The sequence below is a fragment of the Salvelinus namaycush genome, chromosome 22 (genome assembly GCF_016432855.1).
Source record: "Salvelinus namaycush isolate Seneca chromosome 22, SaNama_1.0, whole genome shotgun sequence".
NCBI classification, from domain to species: Eukaryota; Metazoa; Chordata; class Actinopteri; order Salmoniformes; family Salmonidae; genus Salvelinus; species Salvelinus namaycush.
In genome coordinates this window covers 15398112-15425404 of record NC_052328.1, presented here as the reverse complement: position 1 = coordinate 15425404, position 27293 = coordinate 15398112, and the positions used below count along the sequence as shown (strand labels likewise).

The following is a 27293-nucleotide window of genomic DNA, read 5'->3' as shown; positions in this document are numbered from 1 at the left end:
TAATCATTTGGATTATACTTTATTGCACTCTACTATTTACCTGGTATTTGCAGAAATTAGGTTATATAGTTGCCTGATCATTATCCAATATTATTTGTTGTTTTTGTCTTTCAAACAAGCACAATGTTAGCAATATTAATATGGCCTTGAATATGTTGAAGTGTAAATGTATTGTTTTTTCGTTTAGTAGCCTATCCATTGTTACTACATAATGTAATTTCTTAATAAATACCAGGTAAACAGCTGAATTATGACTGTAAAATAAGGTATTATTTGTTCAACTTTCTTGTACTCTATAATCCTATAATCATTTCAGGTATGTTGATCCATTTATACGTATAATGACAGGCTAGAATTATAAGGCCATATGAAATATTTTCTAAAGAATTAATACAGCAGTGTTGTACTTTGTGTATTTGTCATATTTTGTTTTAAACCAATGATCATGCATCATGGAGTGCATGGAGTGAACTACATTGCTGTGTATGGGACAACTGATGGCCAAAGCCCTCTTTGACTATAGGATCCATCCCTGATATACCTGCCCTCTATTAGTCAATACCAGACCTTTATAATGGGTGTTTCCAGCAAGTGATTGATACTGGTTGCATGATCATGATGAATGTCTATATTTTGGAGTATGCAGCTGTGTATTTTGTGTGTTAGTTAACATTCATTGCAACTGTAAAGTGTGTGTATGTGTGTATGTGTGTGTGTTGATCGTATCCAGCTGTAGGACAGTGTGTTTGTGAGTTAGTCCAGGGCCTCTCCCCATGGTCAAAAAGGAATGTAGAGTAGAATTGCCTCATCTACTCGGAAATATCAGCACTGCAGCGTCAGTTAAGTGGCTTTCCCAAAACTCCTGAGATTCTTAAACCGAGCAGGCATGAGGGCTTTCAGTTTTTTCAAAGCCCTCAATGGAAAAAGGTGGTAAAAATGGCTGAAAATGTAAAAGAAGTGGACAAGTGCAGTGAGCGGCAGATTGAGAGCTTAATATGTAAGCAAGTATAACACCTTCCATTTTTTTCGTTGTCCTCAGTCTTTTCAGTTTTAGTTTGATCAGTATTCTTTATTTATTGTTTCATTAAATTACAATTATTTAGGCTTGTTTTATGTCATCAAATACAGTTCCTGCATGCATTTCATTACTGAAGTAATATGTTATTGTATTTCTACCAAGTGAGCGTTTACTGTTTGTTTTGTATGCCACAATTCAGTTGCAAATCCACAATCTAACAACATTCGTATATCTTGACACAGCCACAAATAATGTTCAGTTCTTGTGTTACTGTTATTATTCTGCAATCTCTTTTGTACCGTATGAAATATGTACATTTCCACAAACATGTTCTACGTTTGACCTCACTGCGCTTTGCTTAGTTATGATCTGTAATGCTGCAATGCATTCATCACTACACAAACTCCAAATTAGCACTAACCAGGACTTACAGCTTAGTATCCTGTTTATAGCACAGTAATGTATGATTCTGCCACAGTAAGTCACAGAAGCCCATGCATTTTTCATTCACCACCAGGGAAATAAAGCAGTATATTTTTAACATCATCAATAAGAAGTTGAAACATAATTATCAATAAACCGATCTCTGTCATGTCCTTCATTGCTACAATTAATTTGCAATGAATCCTATTGCTCTATGAAAACGATTGTATGAGTCAAATTAGCTACAGTATAATCTATTATTGGCTTTACACACATGCAAATCACTGTACCATTCAAAGCCATTGTGTAGCCTATGTCTCTGAATTTGAAATGTATGAATGGAGCGAGTTTTTTTTTCTCATTTTGAACTGCATGCTAAATCAATTGTCTATTGCAGACTTTATCCTGCAATCATTGTTTAATCATATTCTTGAACAGAATATGGCAATTTGTATGTAACATTTTTTTATTAAATGATTCATGATTTTGTATTTGATAAATATTTGGCTCTTCTAATCCATTAGTTCCCTTGTTTAACATATAAGATGAGACAAAACCATGTCCACAAAAGAAAATCAAAGTTGCTGTATCCCAATTTTTAACAAGGTATTTTCTCATCTAAACCTATTTATTTAACTAGGCAAGTCAAGTCAGCTAAGAACAAATTCGTATTTACAATGACGGCCTAGGAACAGTGGGTTAACTTCCTTGTTCAGGGGTAGAACAACAGATTCTTACCTTGTCAGCTCGGCGTATTCGATCTAGCAACCATTTCGGTTACTAGTCCAATGCTCTAACCACTAGGCTACCTGCCGCCCGATCCTATAGGAACACTGATCGGTGGATTGATTAGGTTATACCATACTTCTTTCACACTTGACTTTTTTTTGTGATAAATGATCCAAAGAAAGGGAGAGACTGAGATTAACCCATGATAAAGATTTTTTTGTTGTTGACAAATTGTTCGGTTCTTTCAACCTGTGCATGTCACAAATGGTCATGTCAACCAAAATACACTTTATCACACATGTATATGTAACAGTTTAACTTTAGACCGTCCCCTCGCCCCGACACGGGCGCGGGACCCTCTGCACACATCAACAACGGTCGCCCACGAAGCATCTTTACCCATCGCTCCACAAAGGCCACGGCCCTTACAGAGCAAGGGGCAACACTACTTCTAGGTTTCAGAGCAAGTGACGTAACTGATTGAAACGCTAGTAGCGCGTACCCGCTAACTAGCTAGCCATTTCACATCCGTTACATATACACTTTTTGAGGAGAATGATAGACCCCTGAAGTTTCCCACAGACATTGATAACCATCCCTTCATGATGATATTATCTCACGTTCTGCACCCAGAAGACATGATGATGAAAGCATTTACACAGGGACATACCGGTGGTGGTAGTTTGTGTTGTGTTGGCTACTCGGCTGCATCTGATTGACCCACACCCTGTACTTTAGCTCGCCCTGGTGACCATACGTAGTTACTACAAGGTAGATTTTGTCGCAAGATGATGACTTTTCATACGTCATTAAAGCTTGCCAAAACACCAGAACATTTGGTAAATTACTGTTTGACCATCTTTCTAAACGAGCAATCAACATGTCTCTACTAAGCGCCTGTGCTTCTGCATCGAAACGTCTTGTGACCCAAGGGTTATTCGTGGAATCTGCTTTTACAGGTGCGTGTCTTAACTCGAAGAAGAGTGTTGCTTCTCAAGGCTTAGCGTGCACATGATGGCTATAGTTACTGTTAGCAAGGTAAACAACATAAAATCAACGTTCATTTGTCACGTGCACACTATACAGCAGGTGTAAACAGTACAGTGAAATGCTTACTTGCAAGCTGTTCGTCAACAATGCAGTAAATACTACACACGATAAATAAGAAAAGTACACATGAAAATGAAAGAAATCAACTCAGGGATAACTTACTTGTGACAGTTGAGGTAAAGCTCAAGGATGAGTGGGAGCTAGGTTGATGTGCTTATCCCTAAAAAATGTAAACAATGGAGCAAATGCATTCCGTTGTATTTTCAGGTGGGGCATAAGCTAGCCCAATAATGGACGAAAGGAGCCTAACGTTACTCCCTTATAGCCCAAGGACCATACATTTTCAGTTTAGAAGTGAATTGGCTCTTACAGCCAAATACTCCATCTAAACGTGAATCGATTCTCAATTGCGGTATGGTTCTAGAAACATAAAAGGCCTCTACTTTCATATCACATCAAAATAATTTCACAAATGCTAAATATATACATACTATACACTGTTAACACAGTTGCAGCTTACAGTATTTTTTGTTGTTTCCATCTACTGTTTACACACAGGTGTTTTAGAAATGCAGATAGCTAATTAACATAGGGACACATCTATCTTCCGTCTGTTTTCCTTAAACTAGAGCTGTAACATGGAAATATGGCAGTGTAGGCACCCTAACCCTGTGAATAGGTTAGGCATTCGCTTGCTACTGCAGTGGCATAACTTAAAGATGCACTCCGGAATCTTTAAGGACAACAAATTCGTAACATATTGCACAAATTGGTTTGTAACATATCATACAAATTGGAACATGTGTTGAAACATATCACACGAAATGGATGATGTAGTACCCAAAACACGGGGACTCGTTTTGGCTCGTGAGCATCACTTTCAAAACTACTGCCTGAAATTTTACAATAGTTTGAGAGTGCATCTTTAAAAAAATAAATAATAATAATTGTTGTTGAATATTGCCAAACCTAAACACAGAGAGAAACTCAACACATACTTTCTGAACAAATTCAACCACACTGTAAACATTCAGTATGATCCTCAAATGGTTCTCAAACAAGCACAGCTCAGCAAAGATGCCACAGTCTCTACACTCCTTCAGGCTAAGCTCCCACCTGAACAGATCTAAGAAGTACTTTTATACACTTCACGTGTTCCCCACTAATCAGGGTACCCCGGGAGTGGGAAATTCAGAGAGGATTTGAACACAATCATGTCGGATGCACCACTGTTCAGTTTCCCGCTTCCCACAAGCACATTAATCCCCCAATTATGCCTTGTTAAATCAAACTGTGTCTGGTAGTATTATGATGTACCCTGGATTGTCCCTGTGTTTAAATGTGTTATTGTTGTTGTGTTATTATTGCAAATAAATACATCAATTAAAAAGGGTACACTGGGAAACAGACAAACTATGGATCCTACATTGTCACATATACATAATTTGTTTACAAATTACCAAGATATTGATACCCTTCTCAAGCTACCAATCATTTTGTGTTGATATGTCAAAAATGTCAACACAAATTCATCTTCTAGCTTAGGTATGAAGTTGTTAATAGTTTTTCACCAACTCAGATTGTTCTGAGATTGTTTTTGTGAATAGAAACAGATACGATTGGCATTCCTGAAACATTTTTTTGTTGAACTTTAATTTTATCTTGTAGAAATTAAGCTAATTGATTGCACCCAAATTGTCTTTTCATTTTATAGGATTGAGATCATATTCAATAAATATAGTACTCAACATCTTATTTGGACCAAACTTCTTCCTGAGTGAGACATGAAGAATCCAAAATTGTCGAAAGCAACCCACTGACCCCACCACACCACATCCCATACCAATCCCACCCTAACAACTAGTATACAGTAATTCAAGTGACTTCAATTACTATTTTCTCTGAACGGGGGTAAAAAACATCACCAGATTCACTGGGAATACGTTCATTGTATGGAAAAGCAATACTCAAACCACAGCTTCATACTATACTGAACAAAAATATAAACTCAACATGCAACAATTTCAAAGATTTTACTGAGTTACAGTTCATAAAAGGAAATCAGTCAATTGAAATAAATGTATTAGGCCCTAATCTATGGATTTCACATGACTGGGAATACAGATATTGGGCTCCCGAATGGCGCAGCGGTCTAAGGCACTGCATCTCAGTGCTAGAGGTGTGACGCCTCTGGTTCGACCCTGGTTCGATTCCAGGATGTATCACAACCGGCCGTGATTGGGAGTCCCATAGCGCGGCGCACAATTGGCCCAGCGTCGTCCGGGTTTAGCCGAGGTAGGCCGTCATTGTAAATAAGAATTTGTTCTTTAACTGACTTGCCTAGGTAAAGGTTAAATATGCATCCATCGATCACAGATACCTTTTTTTTTTTAAAGGTAGTGGCGTGGATCAGAAAACCAGTCCGTATCTGGTATGACCACCATTTGCCTCATGCAGCATGACACATCTCTATCGCATAGAGTTGATCAGGCTGTTGATTGTGGCCTGTGGAATGTGTCCCACACCTTTTCAATGGCTGTTCGAAGTTGCTGGATATTGGCGGGAACTGGAACACGCTGTGGTACACGTCGATCCAGAGCATCCCAAACAGGCTCAATGGGTGACATGTCTGGTGAGTATACAGGCCATAGAAGAAGATCTGGGATATTTTCAGCTTCCAGGAATTGTGTACAGATTCTTGCGACATGGGGCCGTGCATTATCATGCTGAAACATGAGACAATGGCGGCGGATGAATGGCACAACAATGGGGCTTAGGATCTCGTCACGGTATCTCTGTGCATGCAAATTGCCATCTGTAAAATGCAATTGTGTTCATTGTCCGTAATTATGCCTTCCCATACCATAACCCTGCCGCCACCATGGGGCACTTTGTTCACAACATTGACATCAGCAAACCGCTCGTCCACATGGCGTCATACAAGTACGTGGTCTGCGGTTGTGAGGCCGGTTGGACGTACTGCCAAATTCTCTAGGACGTTGGAGGTGGCTTATGGTAGAGAAATGAACAGTCCGTGGGTGGCTTTTTGACAATTTATTTGGGATCTCATTGGTAGGAAGAAGTTTGGTGGACATCAAATGTTGGGTACTATATTTATTGAATGTCTGAATCCTATAAATTAAAATGGCCAATTTGAGTGTAATCAATTAGTTTATTTTCTCAGAGATCAAATTATATGTCAACAAAATAATGTTTCAGGAATGCTAATCATATCTGTTACTAACTACAGAAACGATTTCAGAACAATCTGACATTGTGGGTGTCATACCTTTTTCTTGTGCTTTTGGAGGTGGAATGTCCTAATGCATCAGATGTGATGTGGCTCTCTTGTGTAAAGGATACTTGCGGACAGCCAGTGGAGCAGTGAAGGACAAGGAGCCACTGCGCAAAGCCAAAACCCCCCAGGGCCGTTTCGACATGAATGATGAGAAGACCAAGGATCCCCTTGAAAGTAGGACAAACTATTTTCACTATGTTGCAGATACAGTTAAAGTTGGAAGTTTACATACACCTTAGCCAAATACATTTAAACTCAGTTTTCACAATTCCTGATATTTAATCCTAGTAAAAATTCCCCGTCTAGTTCAGTTAGGATCACCCTTTTATTTTAAGAATGAAATGTCAGAATAATAGTAGAAAGAATGATTTATTTCAGCTTTTATTTCTTTCATCACATTCCCAGTGGGTCAGAAGTTTATACACTCAATTAGTATTTGGTAGCATTGCCTTGAAATTGTTTAACTTGGGTCAAACGTTTCGGGTAGCCTTCCACAAGCTTCCCACAATAATTTGGGTGAATTTTGGCCCATTCCTCCTGACTGAGCTGGTGTAACTGAGTCAGGTTTGTAGGCCTCCTTGCTCGCACACACTTTTTCAGTTCTGCCCACAAATTGTCTATAGGATTGAGGTCAGAGCTTTGTGATGGTCACTCCAATACCTTGACTTTGTTGTCCTTAAGCCAATTTGCCACAACTTTGGAAGTATGCTTGGGGTCATTGTCCATTTGGAAGACCCATTTGCGACCAAGCTTTAACATCTTGACTGATGTCTTGAGATGTTGCTTCAATATATCCACATCATTTTCCACCCTCATGATGCCATCTACTTTGTGAAGTGCACCAGTCCCTCCTGCAGCAAAGCACCCCCACAACATGATGCTGCCACCCCCGTGCTTCACGGTTGGGATGGTGTTCTTCGGCTTGCAAGCCTCCCCCTTTTTCCTCCAAACATAACGATGGTCATTATGGCCAAACAGTTTCTATTTTTGTTTCATCAGACCAGAGAACATTTCTCCAAAAAGTACGATCTTTGTCCCCATGTGCAGTCGCAAACTGTAATCTGGCTTTATTATGGCGGTTTTGGAGCAGTGGCTTCTTCCTTGCTGAGCGGCCTTTCAGGTTATGTCGATATAGAACTCGTTTTACTGTGGATATAAATACTTTTGTACCTGTTTCCTCCAGCATCTTCACAAGGTCCTTTGCTGTTGTTCTGGGATTGATTTGCACTTTTCGCACCAAAGTACGTTCATCTCTAGGAGACAGAATGCGCCTCCTTCCTGAGCGGTATGACGGCTGCGTGGTCCCATGGTGTTTATACTTGTGTACTATTGTTTGTACAGATGAACGTGGTACCTTCAGGCATTTGGAAATTGCTCCCAATGATGAACCAAACTTGTGGAGGTCTACAATTGTTTTTTGAGGTCTTGGCTGATTTCTTTTGATTTTCCCATGATGTCAAACAAAGAGGCACTGAGTTTGAAGGTAGGCCTTGAAATACATCCACAGGTACACCTCTAATTGACTCAAATTATGTCAATTAGCCTATCAGAAGCTTCTAAAGCCATGACATCACTTTCTGGAATTTTCCAAGCTGTTTAAAGGCACGGTCAACATAGTGTATGTAAACTTCTGACCCACTGGAATTGTGATACAGTGAATTATAAGTGAAATAATCTGTCTGTAAACAATTGTTTGAAAAATGACTTGTGTCATGCACAAAGTAGATGTCCTTAACCAACTTGCCAAAACTATAGTTTGTTAACAAGAAATTTGTGGAGTTTTAATGACTCCAACCTAAGTGTATGTAAACTTCTGACTTCAACTGTACCTTCTAGGATGCTCCATTTCCTTTCACACTGTAATTATTCCCCATTGATTTTCCAGAGTTCCCTGATGATGTGAACCCAGCCACAAAGGAGCAGGGGGGGCCCCGGGGCCCAGAGCCCACACGCTACGGGGACTGGGAGAGGAAGGGCCGCTGTGTCGACTTCTAGTTTCCATACCTGGTATATTACACATGCGATGTGGACATACCTTAACTTATAACTTATGTATCTATATCTAAGGACTGTCGTGCAAGAAACCAGGAACGGTCCACCATACGGAATCAGGCTTAATTATTTCCCCCTGAACGACACAATCTGATGACTGTTCAACAGACTCCATGTGTATGAATTTGAAAAACAGTCTCTCTTATATTGTGTTCCTTTGTTGAAATGTATGATGATGACATAGTGAATGCTTGTTATGGTTATTGCTTCCTGTACAGAAATTTGAATGTTGTGAATAAAATGAAATGTTTCTGGAAAATACCGTGGCATGTTTTCACTTTTTGGTGTACGCTCATGATATTAAAGAGAGTTATCTACAATGCCTGATGCCTCTCTGATCGTCAGTATTCCTACATTAGCCCATGTCTCGTTTCTCCATTACCTTTGTCATACCTGGCTCTTGGTTGTTTCTCGATTTTATTCTATACGTACTGTACAGAACCACTCCTGCTCACCAACACTCAACAGGCAGAAACCTGACATTCTGACCTGACTCTTCTACGTCTTGTTGTCTGGGACGTCCTGTAACATCCACAGAACAAAAATATAAACGCAACATGTAAAGAGTTGGTTTCATGAGCTGAAATAAAAGATCCCAGAAATGTTCCATTTGCACAAAAAGCTTATTTCTCTCATTTTGTGCACTAATTAGTTTACATCCCTGTTAGTGAGCATTTTTCCTTTGCCAGGATAATCCAACCACCTGACAGGTGTGGCATATCAAGAAGCTCATTAAACAGCATGATCATTACACAGCTGCACCTTGTGCTGGGGACAATAAAAGGCCACTCTAAAATGTGCAGTTTTGTCACACAAAACAATGTTGTGCAATTAGTATGCTGACTGCAGGAATGTCCACCAGAGCTGTTGCCAGAGAATTGAATGTTCATTTCTCTACCATGAGCTGCCTCCAACATTGTTTTTGAGAATTTGGCAGTATGTACAACAAGCCTCACAACCGCAGACCACGTGTATGGCGTCATGTGGGCGACCAGTTTGCTGATGTCAACGTTGTGAACAGAGCGCCCCATGGTGGGGTTATGGTATGAGTAGGCAGGCATAAGCTATGGACAACGAACACAATTGCATTTTATCAATGGCAATTTGAATGCACAGTGATGCCGTGACCGAGATCCTGAGGCCCATTGTCATGCCATTCATCTGCCGCCATCATCTCACGTTTCAGTATGGTAATACACGGCCCCATGTCGCATGGATAATTCCTAGAAGCTGAAAATGTCCCAGTTCTTGGCCTGCATACTCACCAGACATGTCACCCATTGAGCATGTTTGGAATGCTCTGGATCGATGTGTACACAGTGTGTTCCAGTTCCCAATATCCAGCAACTTTTCACAGCCATTGAAGAGTGGGACAACATTCCACAGGCCACAATCAACAGCCTGATCAACTCTATGCGAAGGAGCTGTATGAGGCAAATGGTTGCATGAGGCAAATGGTGGTCACACTAGATACTGACTGGTTTTCTGATCCAAGCCCCTACATTTTTTTAGTTATCTGTGACCAACAGATGCATATCTGTATTCCCAGTTTGGGCCAAATGTATTTATTTAAATTGTTGGTATTTTTGATATTTTATTAGGATCCCCATTAGCTGTTGCAAAAGCAGCAGCTACTCTTCCTGTGGTCCACACAAAACATGACATAATACAGAACATTAATAGACAAGAACAGCTCAAGGATAGAACTACTTCACACGTAGCCTACATGTCAATACATACACACAAACTATCTAGGTCAAATTGGGGAGAGGCGTTGTGAGGTGTGCTTTATCTGTTTTAAAAAAAGCAAGTTTACTGTTCATTTGAGCAATATAAGATGGAATGGAGTTCCATGCAATAATGGCTCTATGTAATACTGTACGTTTTCTTGAATTTGTTCTGGATTTGGGGACTGAAAAGACCCCTCGGGGCATGTCTGGTGGGGTAAGTATGTGTGGAATGGGTGGCGAACGCTTCACAAGTCCTCAACTGGCAGCTTCATTAAATAGTACCCGCAAAACACCAGTCTCAACGTCAACAGTGAAGAGGCGACTCCGGGATGCTGGCCTTCTAGGCAGAGTTCCTCTGTCCAGTGTCTGTGTTCTTTTGCCCATCTCAATCTTTTCTTTTTATTTGCCGGTCTGAGATATAGCTTTTTCTTTGCAACTCTGCCTAGAAGGCCAGCATCTTCACTGTTGACGTTGAGACTGGTGTTTTGAGGGTACTATTTAATGAAGCTGCCAGTTGAGGACTTGTGAGGCGTCTGTTTCTCAAACTAGACACTAATTTACTTGTCCTCTTGGCTCATTGCAAACTAATTTGCCAGAATTCTACTTAATTATGACATAACATTGAAGGTTGTGCAATGTAACAGGAATATTTAGACTTATGGATCCCACCCGTTAGATAAAATACGGAACGGTTCCGTATTTCACTGAAAGAATAAACGTTTTGTTTTTGAGATGATAGTTTCCGGATTCGACCATATTAATGACCTAAGGCTCGTATTTCTGTGTGTTATTATGTTATGATTAAGTCTATGATTTGATAGAGCAGTCTGACTGAGCGATGGTAGGCACCAGCAGGCTCGTAAGCATTCATTCAAACAGAACTTTCGTGCGTTTTGCCAGCAGCTCTTCCCTGTGCTTCAAGCATTGCGCTGTTTATGACTTCAAGCCTATCAACTCCCGAGATTAGGCTGGTGTAACCGATGTGAAATGGCTAGCTAGTTAGCGGGGTGCGCGCTAATAGTGTTTCAAACGTCACTCGCTCTGAGACTTGGAGTAGTTGTTCCCCTTGCTCTGCATGGGTAACGCTGCTTCGAGGGTGGCTGTTGTCGATGTGTTCCTCGTTCGAGCCCAGGTAGGAGCGAGGAGAGGGATGGAAGCTATACTGTTACACTGGCAATACTAAAGTGCCTATAAGAACATCCAATAGTCAAAGGTATATGGAATACAAATGGTATAGAGAGAAATAGTCCTATAAATACTATATTAACTACAACCGAAAACCTCTTACCTTGGAATATTGAAGTCTCATGTTAAAAGGAACCACCAGCTTTCATATGTTCTCATGTTCTGAGCAAGGAACTTAAATGTTAGCTTTCTTACATGGCACATATTGCACTTTTACTTTCTTCTCCAACACTTTGTTTTTGCATTATTTAAACCAAATTGAACATGTTTCATTATTTATTTGAGGCTAAATTGATTTTATTGATGTATTATATTAAGTTAAAATAAGTGTTCATTCAGTATTGTTGTAATTGTCATTATTACAAATACATTTTTTTAAATTGTCAGATTAATCGGTATCGGCTTTTTTTGGTCCTCCAATAATCGGTATCGGCGTTGAAAAATCATAATCGGTCGGCCTCTACTCTGTACGCCTACGTAGATATTCCATAAAAAATCGGCCGTTTCCAACTACAATAGTCATTTACAACATTAACAATGTCTACACTCTATTTCTGATCAATTTGATGATATTTTAATGGACAAAAAATTAGCTTTTCTTTCAAAAACAAGGACATTTCTAAGTGACCCCAAACTTTTGAACGGTAGTGTATATGTTTTGACCATGCCAGTTTACAATCTAAGGTAACACCTAGTCTTTTAGTCTCTTGTTCAACAGCCACACCATTCATTACCAGATTCAGCTGAGGTCTCGAACTTAGGCAATGATTTGTACCAAATACAATGCTCTTAGTTTTAGAGATGTTCAGGACCAGTTTATTACTCTCCACCCATTCCAAAACAGACTACAACTAATTGTTAAGGGTTTCAGTGACTTCATTAGCTGTGGTTGCTGATGCGTATATGGTTGAATCATCAGCATACACGGACACACATGCTTTGTTTAATACCAGTGTCATGTCATTGGTAAAAATAGAAAAGGTAAGAGAGCTGCCCTGCGGTACACCACACGTTTGACATTAGAGAAGCTTCTATTAAAGAAACCCTGTTGAGTTCTATTAGATAGCTCTGAATCCACGATATGGCAAAGGTTGAAAAGCCATAGCACAAGTTTTTTCAACAACAGGTTATGGTCAATAATATCAAAGGCTGCACTGAAATCTAACAGCTCCCAGAATCTTCTTATTATCAATTTCTTTCAACCAATCATCAGTCATGTGTGTCAGCGCAGAATATGTTGAGTGCCCTTCTCTATAAACATGCTGAAAGTCTGTTAATTTGTTTACAGAGAAATAGCATTGTATTTGGTCAAACACTATTTTTTCCAACGGTTTGATAAGACCTGGCAGCAAGGTGATAGGTCTGCTGTTAGAACCAGTAAATTCCGCTTTACCACTGGGTAGTGGAATTACTTTGGCTTCCCTCCAGGCCTGAGGACAAAGACTTTCCTCTGGGCTCAGATTAAAGATATGACAGATAGGAGTGGCTATAGAGTCAGCTACCATCCTCAGTAGCTTTCCATCTAAGTTGTCAATTCCAGGAAGTTTGTCATAATTGATTCATAACAATAATGTTTCACCTCTCCCACACTAACTTGACAAAATTCAAACTTGCAATGCTTTTCTTTCATTATTTGTTTTTTTATGCATGAATACGATGGCTCACTGTTCGTTGTTGGCATTTCCTGCATAAGTTTGCCCACTATGCCACTGAAGTAATCATGAAAATTATTGGCAACATCAAATGGTTTTGTGATGAATAAGCCATCTGATTTGATGAAAGATGGAGTTGAATTTGTCCTTCTGCCCATAATTTATTTTAAAGTAGTCACATTTTTTTCCCATCATTCTTTATATCATTGATCTTGGCTTCATAATACAGTTTCTTTTTGTTGAGTTTAGTCACATAATTTCTCAATTTGCAGTAAGTAAGCCAGTCAGATGTGCAGCCGGACTTATTAGCCCACTCTCTTTGCCCCATCTCTTTCAACCATACAGTTTTTCCTCAATCCATGGAGCCTTAACAGTTCTAACAGTCAGTATCTTAACAGGTGCATGTTTATCAATTATTGGAAGAAGCAATGTCATAAATTCATCAAGTGCTGCGTCTGGATGCTCCTCATTAATCACATCAGACCAACAAATATTTTTAACATCACCCACATAAGAGTCACAGCAAAATCTGTATGATCTCTTATACACTATTTTAGGCCCAGCTTCTGGAACTTTGGCTTTCCTGAATATAGCCACATATTGTGATCACTGCATCCAATGGGTACGGATACAGCTTTAGATCAAAGTTCTACAGTATTAGTAAAAATGTGATCCATACATGTGGATAATCTTGTTCCTGTAGTGTTTTTTTAACCTTTATTTAACTAGGCAAGTCAGGTAAGAACACGTTCTTATTTTTAATGACGGCCTAGGAACAGTGGGTTAACTGCCTTGTTCCGGGGCAGAACGGCAGATTTTCACCTTGTCAGCTCGGGGATTCAATCTTGCAAACTTTCGGTTACTAGTCCAACGCTCTAACCACTAGGTTACCTGCTGCCCCTGTAGTGTTTGTAAACACCCTGGTAGGTTGATTAATAACCTGAACCAAATTACAGGCACTGGTTACAGTGAGAAGTTTCCTCTTGAGCAGATAACTTGATGAAAACCAGTCAATATTCAGGTCCCCAAGAAAGTAGACCTCTCTGTTTATATCACATACACTATCAAGCATTTCACACATTATTTAGATACTGACTGTTAGCACTTGGTGGCCTATAGCAACACCCCAAAAGAAAAGGCTTTAGATGTGCCAAGTGAACCTACAACCACAACACTTCAATAACACTTGACATAAGATCTTCTCTAAGCATTACAGGGATATGGCTCTGATAATATACAGCAACACCTCACCCATAAGCATTTCTGTGTCTTCTATAGATGTTATATCCTTGTATTGCTACTTCTGTATAATCAAATGAATGATCTAAGTGAGTCTCAGAAATGGCTAATATATTAATGTTATGTGATGTTAGCAAGTTATTGATTTAATTAACCTTATTTCTAAGGCTACATATATTAATATGGGCTATGTTCAGCCCTTTCCTGTGTAGCTTATCAGAGATAGACATAATGTGGAAAATAGCGAACAAAGACATTGAAAAAAATATACATTCAGCAGTCCATTAATCAATTGGTGTGTGTAAGTGTGTGTGTGTGCTGCAGTGTTGAAGCTATGAACCCATAGGCTTGGCTTGGCTTTCTCATCCCTTCCAGGCTTCTGGTAGGGTGGACAATGAGCCTGTCATAGCGGATGTAAGCAATGTCCTGACTGATTTCCTTATATGAACTGTAACGCAGTGAAATCTTTGAAATTGTTGCATGTTGCGTTTATGTTTTTGTTCAGTATTGATGCATCTGCATCTGTTGCGATGGTCTGATACGTTGTGGCTGTATTGACGATTCTTTAAAACAAACTGAGATTACATGAGTGTTCTAATACCAGCACACCAATATGCCATTATTCAACCCGTATTGAGTCCAGTTGTGATATTAAATTATGAAATATTGTGATCAATGTGAAAACGAATGCATTGAATAATAAAAAATGAAGGAACTACAGTAATTGTTACAGATGTGGCCCCACTAGGGGGTAGTGTTAGCTACGGTCTGAAACTGTGCAGTAGCCTCTTCCGTTTGCCACGCCTGTTTACAATTGAACTATTTCCTTTGCCGATGTATCTTTGTTACAAGAAGGGACGTGGTGAAACAAATGTTACCGTAAGGATGCGTGCATTGCAACACGTTTAGTTGGAATACATTAATCTAACAGACGCGTGCGCTAAAGAAATAAGGTATGTTCTGTTTGAGCCTCTCGTGGAGTGAATGCTTTTCTTAATAAATGGCTAGGGCTGCTAATGTCATTTTAGGACTGGTTGAGGATAGCAGTTAGCTATTTGAAAACCAGTAACCTCTCGGTACACACTGTAGACCTTACATTGATAATTATTTTGAATGTGTTGTCACGGGTTTCTCTGGAGGTATATAGCTAGTGTAGCCTAGCCAGCCTCTAGTGGGCGCTAGATCGCACTAGCGGCTGCCTAGGATAAACTAGTGCCTTTGTCTTACAGAATGTTGCCTTTGTGGATAGTTCATTTCAAATTTTGAACTATACCTATATTTAGTGGCCTAGACTACTAGAGTGATAGTTTGCTAAGCATTATACTTGCCTGATTACTCAAACTGAATTCTTACGCAGTGTTTGTTATGTTCGCTACATCAGTCTGAGACTGCCGTCATTGTACAAAACAAAGTCATCAGCAATTGGATCATCTCTAACCAATCAGCGTTTCAAAGCCGTTAACGAATTTTCAAAACGCTGCTTTGTACCAGCGGTTTCTGGGACTAATCAAACCATCTAGAATGTGTTAACGTTCTAGAAATCATTGGGGAGGGACTCAAATCCAGACTCATTGTGGAGAATAAATGTGGCGTTTGGGTAGCCAGCCAAGCATTCTACCCATCACAAGGACTCATTATCTTGGGCTGGACAAGGCCTACATGTTACCGTATGTTCAAGGGAAGGCCAGGGCAGCTTGGCTCAAAGTTAATGTTTGAAGTCTATGTATAAATACCCTGACTGTTGGAAAATAATTGAGCAACACTTTCAAACACACAGGTGCAGAGAGCTGCTCTAGGCTTTACGAATTCACAGATCTAAAGTGTCCAAGATTATCCAGTAAAATACATCAAATTATATCACCAAATACATCTAGTCTTACTAGGCTGATTCTATAATAAGAAATCTATACAAGGAAATGAGTCTTGTTCCCAGAAAAGTCAGGTAAGCAAGCTACAAGAAGACTCATTGGCTCTTGAACAACAGTATCAGTAATTCAATGAGTGTACCTATGCCATGTGTGAGTAAAGGCAAACATGTTGTTGCTAGGCCAGTATCCACAACTGTTCTTCCTCAAATGAGAGTAACAGAGGCACAGCGGGCTAAACTAATTTGATCAGTGGCAGCTTCAAGAGAGAGGTAAGAAATGAACTTAGATTAAATTGATAAGTGTATTTTTCGTTGTATTCAAACACAGTAAGCTTTTTTCTGCACTTATATCATATCTTGTAGTATAGGTATAAAGGTAACAAAGAAGGAAATGGGGCAAATCAAATTATTGTTAGTAGGCAATTGACACCCTCATGATCAGCGTTCTAGAGTGTTCTGTCAGTCTTTGTTCTGTAGTAAAGCTTTGATTGACACTACCCTCATGATCAGCGTTCTAGAGTGTTCTGTCAGTCTTTGTTCTGTAGTAAAGCTTTGATTGACACTACCCTCATGATCAGCGTTCTAGAGAGCCACTCTAGTCGTTTGCCATGGGTTATTTCCATGAGCAGCACCATGTGACGTTTATAGGAGCATGTCAAATGAAAGCTAAGTCTATATTTTGGGGAAATGAAGGTATAGATACATTTTCCAACCATTTTCCATCTTAATTTTTTTTGCATAAGTAATGGCTTTGATTTCTGGTTAAACAGATGGAATATGTGTCTTAGAAAACATCTAACATAAAAAGTATTAGAAATACATCAAAACACAATGTGAAGTAAAGACTCCTGCCAACTAATATCAACATTTTCATATTTAGTTTTGGGGAAATGTTTTGCCGTATAAGTTAAGAAACATTGCCTTGTGCCTTGTAATTCCGTTACCAAAAACCCACATCTTTAAGATATTATGTAATTTATCACCCTTGTTAGGGAGGATAATGAAAGTTCACAGAAGTAACAAGTAAAGGTAGAACTATCAATTAGTAAGTGTTTTTAGTGGTTTACATTTTTGTATATGAATAATTAAGTGATTAAAACACGTAATTCTGTTACCAAATCGGTAACAGAATTACAAAAACATCCGTAACGGATTTACTGCAATTGAATTGGCTACAATACAAAATCATAGTAGTCACAAACCACAGTTTGGTCACTTGCTACTGTCATCCTTACCAATGGCATACTGTTATGTTCATACAGGTTATGTTCATACAGGTTTTCTTTCTGGTTTTAACTTCTAGTGGTCAAAGCGAGAATGTGAACAGTCTAGACAACCCCTCCCCCTCTCGCTGCCTCTCTCTTCTATGGCCTTTTCTCATTTGGGCAAAAGTCTGTCCTCTCCTCCGTGACCTGGAAACCGATAAGTGGTCGCGGAGTGTGTCAATTTGTTAGGAGGCCAACGGAAGACTGTCCTCCCCTCCTTGATAACCTCCTTTTGGCGAGGAAGAACAAGTGTGTCCTACCGTGGAAGAGTTTGATATCTGCCACACACCCTTTGAATCAGATGTTGTATTGCCGGAGGAGAAAAGCATGCACACATTTAAAAACAATATTCTACTTCTCCTTTTTATCTATACAATTCTTGCATAAATCACTTTACACTTATTTTGGGAACCACCCCTGTAAACGCCATTTGCCACATGGCACGCTAGGGGAGAAGGTGCTTCTCATTTCATAAAAGTACATTTTCGTCTACGTTCACTCTCCGCGCTGCCTCTGCTTGATTACCTTTGACCTTTTTTAAAAGGAGATGAGAGAGGACGCGGGAGTTGAGCAAATCTAATTGAGAAAAGCCCTCTCCATTTATTACCTCTTCTGGCTGTTAATGACACCCATGAGCCCCCTCTTTCCATGTACTGTAACCAGCATCCTCACCCACTGAGCACCGACCGACACTGGACATCCATGGTTGTTGAAATTTGTTCAGTCTGCCCTGGCCTTGATTTCAACGTCCATGGGCGTTGATTTGGCCCAAACATAAACGTCCATTATTGGTGACTGGACCAAATCTGAACCAATCGTAGACATCTGTTTCACAAGTTTGGACAACACAGTACAGTAAATAAAAGTTGAGTAAAGTATATTGTACTGTACTCTACTGCCCTGTACTGTACCGCACTCTACTGTGATGTCCAAACTTGTGAAACATAGATGTCTATGATTGGTTCAGATTAGGTCCGGACCAACCAAATTTTCATTAGAATAATAGCCAGTGTGTAGAATAATACCCATTGCCTATTTCTACCTTTGTGTACCTATTCATAATACATCACCATGAAGAGAATTACATTTATATCCAGAATTATGCATTTTTGTGTAGTACAGATCAGGGACCCATGATGTAATTCCGTTACCGTAATTTTGTTACCGGGTGTGAAGCCACTTCGCTTACTGTAGTTCAATAACCAAAATATATATATATTTTTTTTAAACTCTAGATGTCATGTCATAGCTGACACCCAATAAAAAAATATATATCTTAATTCGGAGCAGATATTTAAGAGTTTTTGGAAAATGTGGTCGCATAAAAAACAGAGGGAGATTTACTGTAATTCTGTTACAATACTTTGCATCTGCACAGTTCTTCCATTAAATGGGTTTTTGTAAAATGTTCCAGTGGAAATTGTTTAAAAGTAGTTATTGTGCATAGACTTCTCTACGGTTTGTTAAACTTTGAAAACAATGGTTTTTGTTTGGTATAGATTTTAAAGTGAAAAATCGGAGTTGGCGTAATTCCGTTACTGTGGAATTGCCCCATGGCAACAAGACATACTCAAACCGGCAGGGAGGACGCTAGAGGGAGCGCCACACCCCAGACACACAGAGCATTAGCTGTCTGTTTTTACAATTATATTTACAATCATTTTGGTTCCTAATGAGTCCAGGATGGAATCTCACTATCATTAAATATAATCGAGCTTATGAGAGCTATTCAACTTCGTGACGAATACAGCTAATATGATGGTTTTATATTTGCAAGTTCAGCATGACTTGACTGGCGGCTGTGGCTGGATGGATGCTAAATGTTTGTTTATATGGCTGGTCTGTCTGGTTGTAGCTATGCTACTATAAGGTACACTGCGGAAGTGGACAAAGGGCAGTGTTCTTCCTCTTATCTGTGCTACCATCCCTGACCACACAACAGATCACGGTACCAGTAGTACAGCACAAGTGTCTTTGGTTTACATCACAACAACTGTTTAAAGACTGAAATGTATATTTTTTTGCTGTCAATTTCAGAGGTCGCTTGGACACATGACGCATCTCTGGGCCTCTCCCCGTAACCATGGCACTGGGAGTTGACAGGGCCTTCCCAGCATCCATCTCCCCGATGGAGTCCAAGGGCTGCAATGGGCGATGGAAGACCCGGATTCCAGAGTTTATCCGGACGGGGACAACCACAACGCAGCATGACAAAGATGGGGAGAAGGGGACAGGTGGCAGGGACCGGGGTGGTCCCCGAAAGAGTGTTACCATGGCACCCACCTCCAGGTATATGAGTGACAGGAGGCAGTACTCTATGAGGAAACCGCTGGTCACCACCACAGAGCAGCAGACCTCCATCCTAAAGAAATCCTACCTACAGGAGCACCCAGAAAAGGTGAGATAGGACTGCTACTATTGTATGACTTATGACAAGTATTGAAACATGTTTGATTTAGATGACCTTTGACTGCACATAAAAAAAATTCTACTACTACTGTACAAATAACAACAATGAACACCACATTGTATGTTAGCTCTACCAAATGTCCTATTCCTTCCCTATTCTTTCACCACAGGAGCGACAGGGGGAAGGTAGCAGTAATGAAGCACACCATCATAGCGAGTTTGACTTCCAGACCCGATGGGCTGAACAGAAGTTCCCAGACAACTTCAACCCCTCTCAGGCCAACATCTCAACCTGCTCAGCCTCCAGAGAGGACCTTAGCACCTCCCTAGGGGTGTCAGACCTCAGGACCTGTCTGTCACATGAAGAACCCACCTTCAGCTCATCGTACCTTGGCAGCAGGCCTGGCCGACGCAGCCTCTCCAGCCCACCCCTGGAGTTCCGTACTTTCTCTACTCCACTCAACTCCAAGTGGACCTCCACTCTGCTATCCCCCCTCTCGCCCTCCTACACCCCCCCTTCGCGCCCGTCCAGACAGAGATGGACAGAGCTGAGATTGGATGCAGGTGAAGTTTGTCAATCACGTGGAGGAGGAAGGGAAATGTATCTAAATGTAGGCCCTTCAGTGGGCTACTCCAACCCTGTGCTCCACACCATGTCCCCCCACCAGGCCAACTACTGGGCCTGTGCCATTCCCAGCTCCCTGCCCCCCTCCCCAGACCGACGCTCTTCGAGCTGGGACCCTGATAAGGAGTACCAAGCCCTCCTGGACTACACCTACCCTCTGAGGCCAGGTAGGGTGGTAGGTGGGTGGGATACCTCTGATGCAGGGGGTGGACCTCTAATCCAGACAGACCCAAACCTCCAGGACTCAGGAATAGACCTGGACCGCATCTGCAGCTCCACCAGCCTGTCAGCTTTGGACTTTTCCCTGACTGGCACGGCAGGGGTGGGGACGGCTAGGGAGAGGCGGATGCCGGGTATAGGTCAGAGGTCATCTGAGCTGCGTGGGCTCTCACACCCCAAGTCTTCGGATGGTCTCCTTTCCAGTAGCCCCTTAACTTCTGCGGACCCTATTGGTCTATCCGTGGAGAGTCTGGACTGTAGTGGAGGTGGTGGTCTGGATCCTTTGCATCATATCGGGGAAGGTCGCTACTGCCATCACGGCATCTCCTCTTCCACCACGTTCATCCGCACAACCAGTATCCTTCCCCAGCCAGGGTGCCTCAGAGGGGGGGCTTGGGATGAGGAGTTCTGGTCTCTTCCGGAGCAGTTGGAGGAGCTCCGGGGTTTGTCCCGGCAGGTCAGGGAGGTGACGGCCCAACTCAGTCAGCCTGTCACAGCCAGCTGGGAGTCCCTGGAGAGGGGGACCACCTCCGTCCAGTCCTCCATGACCCTGGCTGAGAAACAGGAGGCAGAGGAGGAGAGAAAAGAACAGGAGCAGAATGAAAAGGAAGAAAGAGAGGGTGATGAGAAGCAGAAAGAGGTGTCCATTTCTGAAGCGCTTCAATACTTTAATAAAGGTATGTGTTGGTGGCAGCATTTCAGTAGGCTTTAAAAGAATATAGTATTTTATTGTATTTGTAATATTTCTTAACTTAACATGTTTGACTTCAAACACTTTTAGTCTCTAAAGTGGTACATAGTGGGGAATCCTCCCAAGCAGCCAGAAACTCTGGTTCTAGGATGGAGGCTGGGGTAGCAGGCAGGGGAGTGAGCAGGGCCAGTCTGAGAGAGGTGGAGGCCATGGTGGACCAGCTGAGTGGACTAACCCTGCCTGAGTTCCAGAGGGGGAGCCAGGGGGAGCAGGGGCACAGGGAGTCCCTCATGCAGCACATCCAGGTAAGGACAGAGAGCTAAAATAATCGCTTTATTATGTGCAATATAATGACAAGGGTGTGCCTCTGCCACCAATATGTAAAAAAAAAATGCAATATGATACAGTACCTCCCAACACAATGGAATACAATACACGTTATACAATCAATGCAATGTGTTGATAATGGTATATTTAAACAATAACGCCGAGGGGGTGTGGTATATGGCCAATATACCATGGCTAAGGGATGTTCTTAAGCACGACGCAACGTGGAGTGCCTGGATACAGCCCTTAGCTGTGGTATATTGGCCATATACCACAAACCCCAGAGGTGCCATATTGATATTATAAACTGGTTACCAAAGTAATTTAGAGCAGTAAAAATAAATGTTTTTATACCTGTGGTATACGGTCTGATATACCACAGCTGTCAGCCAATCAGCATTCAGGGCTTGAACCACCCAGTTTATAATGCATAATACATGTACAGTACACAGGTCTCACCTCTATTCAATCCAAATCCACGAACAAACGGTTGTGGTGCAGTTTGATATTAATTCTGGGACTGACAACCTGTTTACCCATCAGACCTTCTGTTCTAACCTGGAGGAGCTCATCCAATGGCTGTACACTGTGGTGGAGAGGATGGAGGTGCTGGCTCCGCCCTCTGTGGACATCGAGAGTGTCAAGTCTTCCCTGGCGGATTATAAGGTCCGTAGTTTACACCCAAAGATCCTATAAATCAATTCTATATGTTATTCTGTGGGTGTACAATGCACGTCCTTGTTCAAAAGTGATAACTCTTGGCGTAGTATCTTGGGAGAAGGGAAGTGGCTTATAATTATTCATCCCCCTCTGCCCCCTTTTCTCTTTTTTGTTTCTGTCTTTTGCCATCTTTCTATCTCTATATGCCTCTGTCTCCCCACTCCCTCTGTTTTCCCCTTTGTCTTTTTCACCCTCATCACTCTCTCTCGTTCCCCTGCCTCTCCCTCCATAGAGGTTTCAGAGAGAAGTAAATGCCCACCAGCCTCTGACCACCTCTGTTCTGCAGACTGGAGAGCTTCTCCTGGGTTGTATGACCTCCACTTCTCCCGGTGAGCTTTCCATCACTGACTAGTTTCTCTTTGCCTGCAGCTATTTCATTGTTACCTACTGGATCTCAGGTGTCACCCACCCTGACTATTAGGACCGATAAATGAGGCTTCCTTCACACAGCAATGACCCCGATCTCAACTCAAGCGGATCAGCCTGTCAGACCAGACTCCTTCATAGTAAAGGTTGTGGAAGTGTTATGTTTTTTTACTGAAAGAAGACGATGAGGCCAACACGCCACCCTACTCTATTTCCCTTTGTGAATTCTGAAATATGCTTGTGCTCCTTTACTAAAGGGAGAGTCAAATGAGTTGCGTGACACAGCAACATCTGAGACTCTTGAAGTGGGCGTTGCCTATTTTTTTTAAAGGGCTCCAAATTCAAATTACATTACATGATTAGCTTACATGTTTGTGTGAAGGCTACCTTGATCAAAGGGTAACATTTCCTGTCTGCTAACAGTGGCGAGCTTGTCTTGGTTTCAGGTCTCATACGTGTCAGTTTAACAGCTAACACTGGTATACTGTAGATGTCTGGCAGTCACTAAAGCTTTCCATTTCTTTTTTCTCTTCCTCTTTTCATTTTTCTTCCCTATACTACTCTCTTCCTCTTATGTCCCCCAGTTCTGAAAGAGACCCTTGGTCTTATTGAGAGGCAGTCCAGGGCGTTGGAGACTCACTCAGAGCACCTCTTCTCCTCTATCCTCTCGGCCATGGACAGCCTGACCCAGCCCAGGGAGCCCTGCGGGGCAGAGGAGACCGGCGCTGGGGACACCGATAGCGTGGAGGTCCAGGGGACAGCTTAGTGAAGGCTCCATGCAAGATATGGACAGTATGTTTCTGTGGTTACATAGAGATCGGGCTATGATTACTATACATCACCGTCTAGTTTCGGGCTATCAGTTGTATTATTTATCATAAGTAATTATCCTTTTCCGTGAAGAAGAATGAGAGCAGATCGGTGGAGGAGGCTTGATGAGGTGCAGGAGCGTCTTCACTAACATTCCTTAAAGGAAATGACCTCGTTGTGTTGAAAAGAGAACCACTTGACTGTTGTCATGCTTTTGTTTCATTGTTTTCTTAAGTGCTTTTTAAATGTATGCATAATGTGTGCTGAAGAAGCAAAGTATTATTTGCCTTGTGATATATGCTCAAGCAGATGTTTAATCATTTGAGTTACACAGTTATTAATAATGACCTATTGCACTCCTCTTGCAACTCACTCTGTTACATGCATGACATAATGTTTTTTAACCTATTTTGATATCCCTCTGTGGCATCTAAGTGTCTTCACTAAAGGTGCTGTGAATTTAGTACACTGGGTAGAGCACTGCAATATTTTCCAGCAAGTCTTTTTTCAGGGTGAACTCAACCAGTTGATTATGGCCTCAGATTGTGTCACCTGTCTCTGGTACATAATGTTGAGCCTTCTTCCTGGATTGACAGAAGTGAAGGTCTGCATTTGTGTTGATGTTGTATATGTAGATTGGTAATATAGGATGGTGAACCATTGTGCCCTTACAGTTGTATTTGAAATCATATCATTGATCAGATGGCAGCTATATGCAAGATATGGCCTCTGTGATAATCACCAGCCAGAGACAACAGCACAGTTTGGAGGTCCCATGTTTTTATGAGTTTGATACTTTTTGTATGCATGGAAAACCTGGATGAAAAGTGCCTAAATTCAATCATAACGGGCAATAGTCGGCACCCCCATGCATACCTGATGTTTTGGCGGCGTCGGAGGTGTAACCGCGTTGGCGCTGTCAAATTGGTGAGCAGCTGCTCTTGATTTGTCACAAAGCCACACCCCTCGCGTTAAGATGTTCAGAATGAGAAAGTAGGTTATATGGAAATAATTATGCTCAATTTGAAAATCATTCAACTAAATAATGAGGATTTCTTTTCAAATTCCAGTGTTCTAAAATGTAAACAAGGCTGCATGGGATTTCTCTTAATGAGACTCGGTGCAGCCAAGGGCAATGTCCGCTTTAGGTATAATGCCAGGAGCCGCTTGTGGATTTGACAGCTCTAACGCAGTTCCACCTTCACTGCCAAAACGACCACTTTGCAGATGTTGGCTAAAGCGGATCTGATTGAATAGAGCGCTCAGACATAACTAGCCTTTTTTAACGTGCAGGATGTTTTTAACTGTCTTTGTTACTGTAGTAATCAATTGGGAATGTTAACTTTTAAACACCATGGAAAACTTTGTTCATCAAACTGTTATCCTCATTCACAGAATGAGCCTGGTGAAAACTACACATTGTTCCTTCTGATTAAACAAACCTTTTATCTGGCTGCTTCATTTAATGTATAATCAGTTTGGGTAGAGCTCGGGTATAATAATTATCAGATTTGTGCTGCCTACTGAGTTTTCGCTCTTAAACCTGAGTAATCGGAAATGGGCTGTCTACAGGTCACAGATTCATGGAACAGTATTTCCTCAACTATGGAATTCTGCTGAGTCGGGTCTACTGGAAATCAGGTCACACTTCAGCTGCTTATGGAGCAGATCAATGGAGGCCAGGTCAGTGAAAATACTGTAGTTACAAACAAATGTGGCTTGGCATATTGTAAGATCCAAGGAACTGTGAATCTCTGACCTTTTCCTTAAGTCTGAAATGAGCAGTTGGTGTACTGAGGGGACTCATGAGAATGTGACACACAGGCATTCTACTCTGACCTGTAGAATGACCAGACCACAGAATGATATCTGGACAGACCACTACCACTGTACAAAGACATCCATACAGCAACAACACGGAACTAGTAAACGATGCTAGAGAAATGGGAACAGATTTATTTTAAAACTGTATTTAGTTGCCTTTATTATGAAAAAAACAGTTTTATATATGCAATTCTGAATGAAGATATTCCACAGGTAATGGCCCATTTGCAAACCAATCCTAAATTACTGGTGCAACTTATTTGCCATAAATGTAGGATAAATAATTAAAACAAAATGTTTCTACATATTCCACCAAGAATCGCAGACAGATCTTTCTGTATCATACAGTCGAAGTACAATATTTATTGTTTAAATCTGACATGTTGAGCAACAAAATTACAATTGCCTACAACCACAAATTTAATTCAGAAATTAAGTCAAGACTACTCAGATAATGTAATGAAGTCTACAGAACTAGCAAATCAGATCATACATATATACATAAGCATATATACAGTACCAGTCAAAAGTTTGGACACCTACTCATTCAAGGGTTTTTATTTTTAGTATTGTCTACATTATAGAATTAACACATTCAATCATGTAGTAACCGTGATTTAGACTCTTCAAAGTAGCCACCCTTTGCCTTGACATCTTTGCACACTTTTGGCATTCTCTCAACCAGCTTAATGAGGAATGATTTTCCAAACAGTCTTGAAGGAGTTCCCGTATGCTGAGCACTTGTTGGCTGCTTTTCCTTCACTCTGCAGTTCAACTCATCACAAACCATCTCAATTGGGTTGAGGTCGGGTGATTGTGGAGGCTGGGTTATCTGATGCAGCACGCCATCACTCTCCTTGGTCTGCCTGGAGGTGTGTTTTGGGTCATTGTCCTGTTGAAAAACAAATGATAGTCCCACTAAGCACAACCCAGATGGGATGGCGTATCGCTCCGGAATGCTATCGTAGCCATGCCTGTTAAATGTGCCTTGAATTCTAAATAAATCACAGACAGTGTCACCATCACACCTTCATGCTTCACGGTGGGAACCACACATGCGGAGATCATCCGTTCACCTACTCTGCAGCTCACAAAGACACGGCGGTTGGAACCAAAAATCTCAAATTTGGACTCATCAGACCAAAGGACAGATTTCTACCGGTCTAATGTCCATTGCTCCTGTTTCTTGGCCCAAGCAAGTCTCATCTTATTGGTGTCCTTAAGTAGTGGTTTCTTTGCAGCAATTCGATCATGAAGGCCTGATTCATGCAGTCTCCTCTGAACAGTTGATGTTGAGATGTTTCCCTTACTTGAACTCTGAAGCATGTCTGAGGTGCAGTTAACGCTAATTAACTTATCCTCTGCAGCAGAGGTAACTCTGGGTCAGTCCTCATGAGAGCCAGTTTCACCGTAGCGCTTCATGGTTTTTGCGACTGCACTTGAAGAAACTTTCAAAGTCCTTGAAATTTTCCACATTGACTGATCTTAAAGTAATGATGGACTGTCATTTCTCTTTGCTTATTTGAGCTGTTCTTGCCATATGGACTTAGTATTTTACCAAATAGGGCTATCTTCTGTATACCACCCCTACTTTGTCACAACTGATTAGATCAAACGCGTTAAGTTAAGAAATTCCACAAACTTTTAATAACGCACATCTGTTAATTGAAATGCATTCCAGGTGACTACCTCATGAATCTGGTTGAGAGAATACCAACATTGTGCAAAGCTGTCACCAAGGCAACGGGTGGCTATTTTGAAGAATCAAATATATTTTGATTTGTTTAACACTTT

At 41.1% G+C, this 27293-nt stretch overlaps 2 protein-coding genes across 5 annotated transcripts; both read left to right on the top strand.

Annotated features, from left to right (window-relative positions):
• Positions 1-2990: 2990 nt before the first annotated feature.
• On the top strand, positions 2991-8829 carry sdhaf4 (succinate dehydrogenase complex assembly factor 4). Its single transcript, XM_038960870.1, has 3 exons — positions 2991-3129; positions 6579-6692; positions 8404-8829. Exons 1-3 carry the CDS (start codon positions 3051-3053, stop codon positions 8511-8513), a joined length of 303 nt encoding a protein of 100 aa, XP_038816798.1. The 5' UTR covers positions 2991-3050; the 3' UTR covers positions 8514-8829.
• Positions 8830-15203: 6374 nt separating this feature from the next.
• On the top strand, positions 15204-25136 carry LOC120017602 (centrosomal protein of 68 kDa-like). 4 transcript variants are annotated; one of them, XM_038960464.1, is made up of 7 exons: positions 15204-15329; positions 19546-19906; positions 20088-21438; positions 21543-21757; positions 22323-22445; positions 22732-22828; positions 23450-25136. In XM_038960464.1, the coding sequence occupies exons 2-7, from the start codon at positions 19592-19594 to the stop codon at positions 23629-23631; spliced, it is 2283 nt and encodes a 760-aa protein (XP_038816392.1). In that variant the 5' UTR covers positions 15204-15329; positions 19546-19591; the 3' UTR covers positions 23632-25136. The 4 variants fall into 4 exon arrangements, with proteins under 4 accessions (XP_038816392.1, XP_038816395.1, XP_038816394.1 ...); XM_038960465.1 differs by lacking the exon at positions 15204-15329 and adding an exon at positions 16178-16318; XM_038960467.1 differs by lacking the exon at positions 22732-22828 and having other exon boundaries at positions 23450-23529.
• Positions 25137-27293: the final 2157 nt, after the last annotated feature.